This window comes from Chiloscyllium punctatum, chromosome 40 (genome assembly GCF_047496795.1).
Source record: "Chiloscyllium punctatum isolate Juve2018m chromosome 40, sChiPun1.3, whole genome shotgun sequence".
NCBI classification, from domain to species: Eukaryota; Metazoa; Chordata; class Chondrichthyes; order Orectolobiformes; family Hemiscylliidae; genus Chiloscyllium; species Chiloscyllium punctatum.
The window spans coordinates 62,206,480-62,218,790 of record NC_092778.1 but is presented as its reverse complement, the minus strand read 5'-3'; the positions used below and the strand labels follow the sequence as shown (position 1 = coordinate 62,218,790).

At 37.6% G+C, this 12,311-nt stretch overlaps 1 protein-coding gene across 4 annotated transcripts in view; it reads right to left on the bottom strand.

Annotated features, from left to right (window-relative positions):
* Positions 1–12,311, bottom strand: part of wdr90 (WD repeat domain 90) — a 101,289-nt gene that overhangs the window by 37,773 nt on the left and 51,205 nt on the right. For all 4 annotated transcript variants that reach the window (XR_011954962.1, XM_072560093.1, XM_072560095.1 and 1 more), the window contains exons 13-19: positions 10,429–10,539; positions 9,947–10,092; positions 8,565–8,622; positions 6,260–6,378; positions 4,877–5,038; positions 3,558–3,688; positions 619–735 (exon numbers count right to left, since the gene is read on the bottom strand). Coding sequence is in view for 3 of the 4 variants with exons in the window: in XM_072560093.1 (XP_072416194.1) it covers positions 619–735; positions 3,558–3,688; positions 4,877–5,038; positions 6,260–6,378; positions 8,565–8,622; positions 9,947–10,092; positions 10,429–10,539 (844 nt within the window). In the remaining variant the exon portion in view is untranslated. The remainder of the gene's footprint in view (positions 1–618; positions 736–3,557; positions 3,689–4,876; positions 5,039–6,259; positions 6,379–8,564; positions 8,623–9,946; positions 10,093–10,428; positions 10,540–12,311) is intronic.

Sequence of the window (12,311 nt, the reverse complement as noted above, 5' to 3'; positions counted from 1 at the left end):
ATATATAATTTCAGTTACATCACACTGTAAACTTTTGCTATAAATTTGTATCTTACAATTATGTACAATACAATCACCTGATGAAGGAGCAGCACTCCGAAAGCTACTGCTTCCAATTAAACGTGGTGTTGTGTAATTTTTAACTTTGCATTTTAGGACATTGTGTTACACGTTACTGAGATAGCACATTGGGGCTTGATTTTTCAATGTTCCCACAATCATCACAAAAGTTGAAGATTTTACAAAGTACATAGTCTTGTAGATCGAGGTCAACAGAAAGCACAGAGCAGGTTTCTGCTCTTAAGAATTAGTACTTTCTACAAATAGATTCTGTCTATATATAATTATGAGCCGTCAGCGCATAACTCTACTGTTAACTTATCAACTTCCCCTTTACATACATATGGTGGTATGGATGGAAGGAATAACTGGAAAGGTAGTTCAGTGGTTCCTGTCCATAGCACAATCTTTTTGCCGATCAGGATACTGTTTCTCGATCTTCCTTCTAAAGGTACTTGGACGAATCAATGTGCATTTGTGACAACATGCTGAGACCCACAACAACGACCTACTAGGGATTGATGTCAAGTAAATAAGGACAATTATCCACTAAGTCACCTGCTTCCAGAAAGACAGTGGAGAAATCCAAAGGCCAAAGACGCAAGTAACCATCATCAGATCCTGTGGCGCAGAAAGCAGCAGAAACGCTAATGCTATTGATGGCTATACCAGCACCTGGAATTTAAAGAAGATTATTTAGCATACTAATCCTATTTGTCTGAACAATTATCACAAAAACATGTGAGTTCCAATCTTCAGACATTCTTAAAATGCACATGTGCTTTCTCCTGACTTCACCTGAACCATTCAAGCTAGTGTCTGAATGCTGTTTGAATGCATATTTAGACAGCAAAGGAAAATGTCATAAGTTTGATCGTTTTCTTTATGGAATCTGAAAGTTCAGCCCATCAGGTCATAACTGGGTTAAAAAGGGTCTGTACAATGTGGACTGCTAACCTCACGTAGAATGGAATACTATAAACAATCAATCACAGCCGAATGAAGAATTCATGAATTAATACGCAGTCCATGTGAAATATTTCTGAAAGGTAGATTGTTATTACAATGGAGAACAGTTGCAGAATAAATCTTAGACAAATTGAAAACTCATTTTATCTTTTGATATATAGAATGTAGGTAAATTCTCCCATCCCATTTTTCAGACTGTCAGATTTTAAGGTCTGCTGTTTTATTTTCAATTAGACTTCATATGAGATAAATGAATGATTATCATGGATACATTAATGCAACAATGTCCCATTCCATTTATTTCAAAGCTGCAAAGCACCATCTGCTGGATTTCCAATTATGTCTAGGCTGAAAACATTCAAAAATAAGCACTGATGAAGGACACCGATCCTGAAATCAAACTTTTCCCTGAGCACAGGGGAAAGTGCATTGCACTAAATTTTTCAGCAGCATTATTTGTAGAAACAATAGGTTTTATGTGTACATCAGAAGCCTAGCTGACCCATTTATTCCTACATTTTCCTTTTCTACACAAAGAATTTTTTTTAAAATGATGTTCCAGATTCACAACTTCCGCCTGAGTTTTCTTCAATTTTACTTCCTTTTAAACCACAAACCTTAAGCATTTGTTAGCCCATTATACTTCTGCCCAGTTAATAGTAGGGCTCAGCAACTCTTCTCAGTTAGAGTGGGGGAGAAATCAATCTTTTTCCTTTTACTCCATCATGACCCATCAAAACACATGAGAGTCAGAGTCTTACAGCACTACAGCACAGACAGGCCCTTTGGCCCAAAATGGTCCATGCCAACCAAAATGTCCATCCACGCTAACCCTATTTCCCTGCACTTGGTCCACATCCTTCTAATCCTTTCCACATCCATGTATTTGTCCAAATGCCTTTTAAACGCTGTTAATGTACCCACCTCAACCACTTTCACTGGCAGCTCATTCTATATGCACACCACCCTGGGTATAAAAAAGTTGCCCCTCAGGTTCCCTTTTATTCTTTCCCCTCTAACCCTAAACTGACAGCCTCCAGTCCTTGATTCCCTAACCCTGAGAAAAAGACAGAGCGCATTCACCCTACCCATGCCTCATGATTTTATACACTAAGATCCCACCCTCAATTTCCGAAAGAAAATAGTCCTAGCTTGTCCAGCCTCTCCCTATAATGCACACCCTTGAGTCCAGGCTACATCCTTGTAAACTTCTTCTCTACTCCCTCCAATTTAATAACATCCTTCCTATAGCAAGGTGACTAAAATTCAACACAATATTCCAAGTGCAGCCTTACCAACGTCCTGTACAACTGCAATATGACTTCTGAACCTCTATACTCAATGCCCTGACTGATGAAGGATACTTGTGACTTCACTTTCAGAGACCGGTGCACCCGAACTCTAAGGCCCCTCTGTTCCACTACACTCCTTAAGGCCCTACCATTCACCACAAAACTCCTACCTTGAATTGACTTTCCAATATGTAAGACCTCACACTCACCTATATTAAACTCCATTTGCTATTTCTCGGCCCACTTCCACAGCTGATCAAGGTCCTGCTGCAATTTCTGATAACCTTCCTCACTGACAAAGATATCGCCTATTTTAGTGACATCTGCAAACTTATGCATCATACCTTGTCCATTCTCATCCAGATCATTGGTTATAGATAACAAACAGTAAAGGGCCCAGCACTGAGCCCTGAGGCACACCACTGGTCACAGGCCTCCAGTGCAATGATCATCCTACCATTATTACCCTCTGCTGCCTACCATCAAACCAATTGTGTAGCCAATTTGCCAGCTCCTCCTGGATTCCATGTAATCTAACCTTCCAGAGTAGCAAACCATGTGAAATCTTATCAAAGGCATACTGCCCTGCCCTCATCAACCTTCCTGGTCACTTCAAAAGAACTTTCCCATGCACAAAACAATGCTGAGAATTCCTAATCAAACACTGTCTTTGTAAATGCATGTATATTTTATCTCTCAGTATCTTCTCAAGTAACTTACAGATATTAAGCTTACTGGTCTATAGTTCCCAGGTTTTCTTTTGCAGCCCTTCTTGAATAATGGCACAACATTCACTATCACCCAGTCTTCTAGGACTTCACCCGTAGCTAACCACGATGCAAAAGTATCAGCTAGGACCCTCACAATTTCTCCTCTAGCCTCTTGCAGTGGTCTTGGATAATTCTGGTCAGGATCAGATTTATCCACCTTCTTACATTCTAATACATCCAAAACCTCCCCCACTGTGAGATGGATTGTCTCCAAGATATGACCACTAACTTCCCCAAGTCTTCACGTCTTTCTTCACAGTAAACACAAGCCTTTAGGAAAAATAACTTTGGATTATATATTGTGGAAGTGGCAAATAATGTTTGTGTTGCATATAGCCATGCTGCCACAATGACCAAACTTTCCAAAAACTTCAATTTGATAACTAAAGTTTATTACACAATGTATCATTTAATTTTACTGAACACATGCAAGTTATTATCCTTGCAGAGAAATGCAGTCTCTTACCTGCATTAAATGTCACAGTTTCTTGTTGTTGTGAATGCTTTTGCTGTGAGGGAAACAAGCGACGGGCATTCTTAATCACAACATTTTTATAATCGATTTCAATGATATGTCCACTTTTACTGCAAGCAAATCTGTAATTGAGCAAAATAATAGAAATAAATGCACAGTTGGTATTCAGACAGTCGATATTGATGACCTATCTTGTGTCCAAACTTGATTAATGGTGAACGGTTAAGGGCAGGGGCAGGGACAGGATCAGAGATTGTGAAGTACAACTTGAAGTCACAAGTGTCAGTCTTGATTCAAGAACACGGATCCTATTAAATCCCTTCAGATCTCAGGATCATACTTTTGAAAAGGTACATTGCTTCCATTACTACTTTATTCCTTTAGTTGCCTTTCCATGAAGGACATCAATTATTCCACAATCCCAGGTTTATCTTGCAGCTGAATCAGGAGAACATGGAATTCCTGTGTGTCATCAATGGTCTGCATTAAATTAGCTAAATTACACTAGTGTATGGTCCCTCAGTTGACAGGAAAACTGCCTAGACTTCAGAAGATAAAGTTTCACATTTCTTTCCCTCCGTCCTCTGCCCCACCAAAATAAACTACAAACTGTGGATAAACAAATTATGTATGGACATAAAATTCTGTTAGGGTGGATTTCCATCTTCACTCCCTGGTTGAGAAGATCAGCCACCTGTACCCAATTTATTTGGGAATTAAGGAACTAAAGATTAAAAGAGATTTTATGAAAGAGAGGTGTATGAATCCAGCACAATCTCACCAAAGATGATAAATACCTAACCCTTACTTCAGCACAAAAACTTCAACCTACCCCGATAATAGAGGAAAACTTAAAAACCTTAATTTCATTTCCCAATTAGTGATCATCAGAAAGTCACCAGCCTCGTACTTATAGTTTCTATCCTTATCCTACCTAAATTATTCAGTTCAACCATGCCATTTCATGATACGTTTGTCTGAATGAGTTATTGGCCTGAGCATTGTATTTATCAAGAAAGAAAATAGGTTGAAACACTGATATTTTGGAGTGAACATTAAGGCCAATAAAAATCTCAATATGATCCAGGCAATTAACAAGAAAGGTATCCCAAACTGCTTCTTGCTATTATTTGATTGACAGCTAACAAAATGGGTCAGGCATATTCTGTCTCAGTGAAAATATGTGGATTTTAAAACAATTAAAAAACATAAAATGGAACACAGATTAACAGGTTTGATCAAATTAGTTCATGTGACTGGATTGAATCTTGGCAAACTTTTTTTTAAATTTTGTTTACTTTCGGCCTTACAGCATTCGGTCAGCAGGATCTTTGTCAGCCAGATGCCCTTCTTCAAAAGCTACATCTGTAAATTCCAAACAATGATATTCACCCAGGTTTACTGGGCAAGATCGTAGTGCTCCATTTCGAACTCGCCACAGGCGGATGTTATCTCTTCCACATGACACCATCCTGTTAGACAAATAATGAGCCTATCACCGAAAAGTCACAATGCCACAATGGTTCCATTTATTCTTGGAAAACAAGAATCTGAATGGAATAGAAGAATAAAGGGATCAAGGGATACAAGTGAACAAATCATTAACAATATCAGAGCAATAAAAATTGCTTTTAAAGAACTGTAACTTATTTCTGGGGGGAATAAGATTCAAGTTCAAAAATACTGAAGTTACATTAAACTTGCATGAGCCTGACTAGCTTGCACTAAACAAAATTTTAGTCGCTGTACTTTAAGTACTGCAAGTACAAAAACAATTTTCAAGGGTGGTACTAGATTTGAAAGATTACAATTGTTGGAGCAGATAATGAGATTAGGGCCTTTTCTTTAGAAAAAAAAAGACTTCAAGATCAGTGAAAAGATTTTTAAAATTATAATTGGTTTTACAAATGGACATGGATTGAATGTCCCCACTTGTAACAGAATCAAAAACTAATAAACAACTAGGGGCATAAATATAAGGTAGTTACTGCCTCACAGCACCAAGGACCTGGGTTTGATTCCAGCTTCGGGTGACTTTCTGTGTGGAGTTTGCACATTTTCCCCGTGTCTGTGTGGGTTTCCTCCGGGTGCTCCAGTTTCCCCCCACAATCCAAAGATGGGCATGCCAGGTGAATTGGCTATGCTAAATTGCCCATAGTGATAGGTACATTAGTCAGGTGTAAATATAGGGGAATAGGTCTAGGTGGGTTACTCTTTGGAGATTTGGTATGGACTTGTTGGGCTGAAGGGCCTGTTTCCACACTGTCGGGTATCTAATCTAATCTAATGAATCCAGTAAGGAAATAAGGAAAATCTAATCTCTTTTGTTAGACTTTGGAACTCTATTACAGGAAGTGGTTAAGGTTAAAAAGCTTTGATTCTTTCAAAAATAAACAGAGTACACTACAGGAAAAATAGAAAGATATGTTGAAAGATTGAAATGAGATGAAGGGGAATAAGATTTGTAAACACTAATTAAGCCAAATGTCTATGTGCTAGATGCTAGATCTTCCTTGTAAATATTTCATCTGAGTTTATAATATTCTCTTGAACTCACATGCAGTTTCAATGCAATTCAGGAAAAATAACCAATTAGTTATAAAACAGTCATACTATGGGAGAACAAATTGTTACTTACAGGGAATACATCATTTTAGAAAGAAAGCTCAATATAAAAATATTCAATGTCCCACCTGGTGTCATCAAAAGAAGCTATTTTCATGACCTGAATGTCAACTTCAGTGTGAGCTTTTGCTAACACTACTACTTCGCCATCCCGACTGACTTTTGCTGTGTCCCAAACTACCACCATCTGCAGTGAAAGATTATGTTTTCCTGTAACTTTAAAGACAATTTCAAATGCACTTTTTATTTTATTATCTTAAATGAAAAGTGGCTGCAATTGGATACATTTTTAGAACTTGAATTCTACTCTTCCATTATATCATGGTTTCTTAGAGTCTCATCAAGTCACTTTGTATTGTGTTTCCCTGTCTCAGTGGTAGCTTCTATTTGAATACACTAGTCAATCTGATGCTGTGGATTTGAATCTCATGGTGCCACCACTATTATATTATGGTTTTTTGTTAGACTCATTGGCACAGATTATTGTGACTCTCATATTTCAGATCTCTCATGCAGATATGTCCAAAGTTCCAAAACCTTTGACCACCCATCCAAACTTTGAAACTTAAATTGTTGATAACATGCCCAGAAAATGAACAGCAATTACAAAACAATATTTTCTATCTGCTAAACTACCTGAATGCCATCTTGAAACTTCAGTTCAATCTTTGAAAAACATAACATGAAGCATCACAGTGGAATTTGGAATAGAAATTAGAAATAAGCAATGGCACAGTGATCATGTTACTGAACTAGGAAGCTAGAGGCTTAAAAGTCATTTTTTTCTGTCAATGTATCCTTACAGTAACATGTCCTGGAATACAATGAGGATTTATGTTTGGCTAAACAACAACTGATTTGTTTTTATTCTTTCACAGGTTGTGGGCATTGCACTTCTGTCAGTGCAGTAGGACTGTGGATTCCTGAAGCCTACATATCAACATCAGCAAAATTATTCAGAACTGTGGAATGCAGAATGTAATAGTACTTTGTCTTTAGGTATTTACAGTTTATAACATTGTAAGATATCTAACTAGAGTTAATGATAACTTACATTAACCTCAATTTTGTGTGATCCTAGCATTTGCTTGAAATACATGGAAAAGATTTTTTTTCTCAAAAAACTTACAATTATTCAAGAATAATACTTCATGTGTTCTATAATTTGCACTTCTAATGATCTTGTTTGATTAATTCTACTTAAACACTAAGTATCATAGAGAATATCAGGCATAACAACAGAAAATACTGAAAACACCATCCCACTAGTTAACATCTGTGGAAAGAGAAATAGTTAGCTTTTCAGCTGGATGATCATTCATCAGAACTGGCAACAGTTAGACATGTTCACAGGTTTTAATCAGGTACAGAGGCAAGAAAAAGGGTAGGTAGAATCAAAAGCTGGAGTGATTAATTGATAAGAGAGATGACAGCAGAAAACAAAAAGGTATTAATGGGCCAGGTACAGAAACAAAAAGATAGGACTAGAAAAGGTATAAATGAGAAAAGCAAAGCCATGACCAACGTCTGCCATCCAAAAGGAGCCAGTTGGTGACTTTCCTTGTAAATTGATTGAATCTAGAAGGTTGTAAACTGTATAAATCAAAAGATTAGATACTGTTCCTTGCGCTTCATTGCAGGAAGCCAAAACCAGAGGGGCATAGTAGAAATGGGGTGAAGAATTAAATGATGACCTACTATAATCTTGGAATGATATTTGCAGAATGAATGGAAGTGTTCCCCAATTAGTTCATCTGTGCTTGGTCTCTCCAAAGTAGAGGAGATTAAATATTCAATAGTGAATACAATACATCGAATTGCAAGTGGTTGTGATTGCCATTTCATCTGTAAGGTATGTCCCCAGTTCACCTTTCAAACCTGAAACATGAATATTCCTCTCCCAACAGATGCTGTCTGACCCAAAGTATTTCCAGCATTATTTGCTTCTATGTCACACTTCAAGAATCTGCAGCATTTTGTTTTGGTCCAAGTGTCAGAGAAATGTTACTGGTTCTGAAAGGGCACAGGATCTAGTATTAACCAAGCCACGAATGAACATTTTTATTCATCTGATTTAATAGCAATTTGTTTCATCTAGATGTAGCAGCAGGGAGTACCATCTACAGGATGCAGTGCAGAAATGCACCAATAGACTCCTTAGATAGTAAATTCCAAAATCACAACCACTATCATCCAAAAGGCCGAGGGCAGCAGGTCCTAAAAGTCCTTTGTTAACAGCATTATTGGTGCAGCAACACTAAACGGATTGCAGCAGTTCAGCAGGAAAACTCACCACCACATTCTCAGGACAACTAGGGATGGGCAGCAAATGCTGCCCATATCCCACAAATGAATAAAACAAAGAGTACTTACTGATTTACCACGACTGTCCTTTCCTACACCGCAGAGAACTTGCCCATTGTATGAAAAACTGAAGAAAAATGAAACACTTTTTAAAACTCTTTGTTATATGACAAATCCAAACTATCCTGGGGTACTGTCTTGAATTGCATCAACAAATAAAGGTTTAGCATGAATAATTTTAGAGCAATTCTCAGACCAAACAAACATTCTAACACTTAAGCTCCCATGAGCAATTCAAATACATGAGTGTAAATGGGGAGATGGTGCCTTGTAGTTATATTGTTAGACTATTAACTCAGTATCTGGATAATATTCTAAGGACCCTGCTTCAAAATGTGGAGTTTGAATTCAGTCAAAATCTAGTATTAAGAGTCTACTGATGACCATGAAACCACTGTCAACTGTCAGCAAAACCCACCTGATTCACTCATGCCCTTTAGGAGGCAAACTCACCCTTACTTGGTCTGGATTCCAGACCCACAGCAAAATAGTTGACTCTTAACTGGCCTTTGGGCAATAAACAGCCAGCTACACTAACATCCTGTAAATGAATTTTAAAAACCACTATGACAGACACCAAAACCCCAGCAACTGTATCCTCTATTTATGAAGGCAATTAATCAATTTAGTTTCGGAACATGTTAATGCTGCAACTCTTAGAAACCTGAAAACCACAAAAATTCAATAGAACCATTAGAACAGGTCTGAATGGCCTATGCAGCAATATTTTTCTAAATAAAACATCAAGATACTGCAAGAAAATTGAGACATCACATTTACAAGGAAATCAAATATCTAACAAATACCAAGTAGGGGAATGGTTTTTCAGTAGGCAATCCCTTTTTGCAGATGGCAGCAGCACATCTTTGGTTACAACTAATTATCACAAGTGCCAAAATTCCTGTTATGTTATTAACAGACGGTACTGTTGACTAAATTGTTCCTCACTTTATACACAGCCAATTCAAAATTGATTCAAGAGAAATACAAACATTTTGTCTGGAATACCACCTAGCATAACATCATGAAGGAAAACAACATAATGTAATGATTTCATGATTACAAATAGACAGGAGGGATAGGTAAAAGAAAATGTACAAATACTCTCCTTCATAAGATTTAGAATTATATCTTAATTCAGCATGATAAGTATCACTTTATAAAGTGTATTGACTATGATTATTGAAACTGGAAATAAGTGAGCAAACTCAATACATGTAGTACAAGAGACATTATGACAAGACATTCAACATCACTTAAATTTAATATATGATATACTTGGATTTACTGAGTACAAACAATTCCAGAAATAATTGAAAAATTATGTTTTCGTTTCAATTTACTTATAACCAACAAATAAAGGAGTAAACACATCTATAGCTCAGTCTTACCTAAGGGATGACACTGAATGTACATGGGTCTTGAACATTGCCAGACAGTTCCCTTTGTTAAAGTTCCAAACTCGGACCAGACTCACATTCCCAGTCTGTGCTGATGCAAGAAGTGTTGAATTGCCATTAAAAGACAAAGCAGAAACCTGATAGAAAGCAGACAAAACAGAAATGGAGAGTGTTGAGTGGAAAGCTGAAACTTATTCTACATGGCACTTTGGTAGGGTTCCACAATGTGTGTTGAAATTTAGTAGGACATAATTCTGTGGCCACAATGAAGCCATTAGAAAGTCATAAAAGGGTGTACCAGAGGGACAGGGACAGGGACAACTCAAAATCAAGAAATAGTCATTGCTTGATCAAGAGTTATAGATGCTTGGCTGCAGATCGCTACACAAAGAACAAATCTACATAATACACACCAAAATCTTTCTGAAAATAGAACTCAAGAGATTATAAAACAGCAAATACATTGATCATACCTTATCTGTATGTCCAATGAAAAATCTCTGCTGCCCTGTATCTATTTCCATTACCACTACTATAGCATGACAAGGGTAGGCCACAGTTGATCCAGACTTATTCCATGCTGCCTAAAGTGAAAACAAACATTGTGAAGCATACTTTACAATTGCTATTAAAGATTTAATAAGCAATTATGTTATTTATGTCTAGTTAGATAAATTTATGGAATTTTAAAAATATTTTAAAATTAATCCTTCAACAAACCTTTAACAAAAATGTTTTTGTGTGCTAAGAGTGGTTAATGAAAGACAGACATACACCGTAATGTATATTAAGTGCAGAATCAAGAGATATTAGGCAAACTGCAGTCAGAAAACAAGATGCAAAGCCAAGCTCTTCAAAGGACAGTACTGCAAAGGAATGGATCCTTCGGCCCACAATGCCTGTGCTGTAACATGACATCTTTCTAAATTAAAATCTTTTTGCCTCCTGGTAGTTCACATCCCTCTATTCCATATCTATTCATGTATCTCAAATACCTCTTAAATGTTGCTATTATATCTCAGCTACCACTTCCTCTGCTAGTGCATTCCAGGCACTTACCAGTTGTGTGAAGAAAACTTGCTTCACAACACCTTTAAACTTTCCCCTTTTTGCCTTAAATCTATGTCCCTCATAATTGAAAATTTTACCCTAGGATACAGACTTTAACTAACCATTTATCCATGTGTCTCAATTTTGTAAACCTCCATCAGGTCACTCTTCAGCCTCTGAAGTCTAATGGGAACAAACCAAATATGTCCAATCTCTCTTCAGACCTGATACCCACCAAGCCAGGCAACATCTTGGTAAACCTTTTTTGCACTATCTCAAAAGCATCCACATACTTCCTGTAGTATGGTAGCCAGAACTGTACGCAATGTTCCAAATGTGGCCTAATTAAAGCTCGATATAGAGGCAACATGACTTGATGAAGGCAAGGTCTGCCATATACCTTCTTGACCACCTTATGTTGCCATTTTCAGGAAACTGTGCACCTGTATTCCTGGATCCCTCTGTACATTAATGCTTCTAAGGGTTCTGCCATATTCTTGTACAGTTTCTTCTTGCATCAGGCCTTCCAAAGTGCATCACCTCACACCTGTCAAGATTAAATTCCATCTGCCATCTCTCCACCCAAGTCTCCAGCGTATCTGTGTCCTGCTATGTCTTCTGAGAATCCTCCTCACTATCTGCAGCTCCCCCAATCTTTATGTTGTCCATAAACTTACTAATCAGGCAACCAACATTCTCCTCCAAATCATTTATGTTACAGCATGATCCCTGTGGAACACCACTGGTCAGAGATCTCCAGTAAGAAAAGCACCCTTTCCACTACTACACTGTCTTCTATGACCAAGCTCGCTCTGTATCCATCTTACGAGTTCATCACAGATCCCATGAGACTTCATCTTGTGTCTCAGCCTGGTATGAGGACCTTATCAAAGACCTTGTTAAAGTCAGGTAGAGAACATCCACCATCCTGTCCTCAACCATCTTTCTTAATTCCTCAAAAAACTTATTCAACCTTGTGAAACACAAACACTCCCAATACTCTGGGACATCGCCAGTGACTCAACAGGATACAAAGATTTCACACAAAGATTTCCTCCCTTGCTTCCTTCAATATTCAGAGGTAGATCCAATCAGATCTACCTTAATGCTTTACAAACATCCAACTCCATCACCTTTTTTATATTAGCATGCCCCACAATAATCAACATACCATTCTCTAGACTCAAAATCCATCATGTCCTTTTCCTTTGTGAATGCCAATATAAAGTATTCATTAAGGACCTCACGCACCACCTCTGGCTCCATGCATAAATTTCCTCCTTTGCACTTTAGTGGAGCTAGCTTT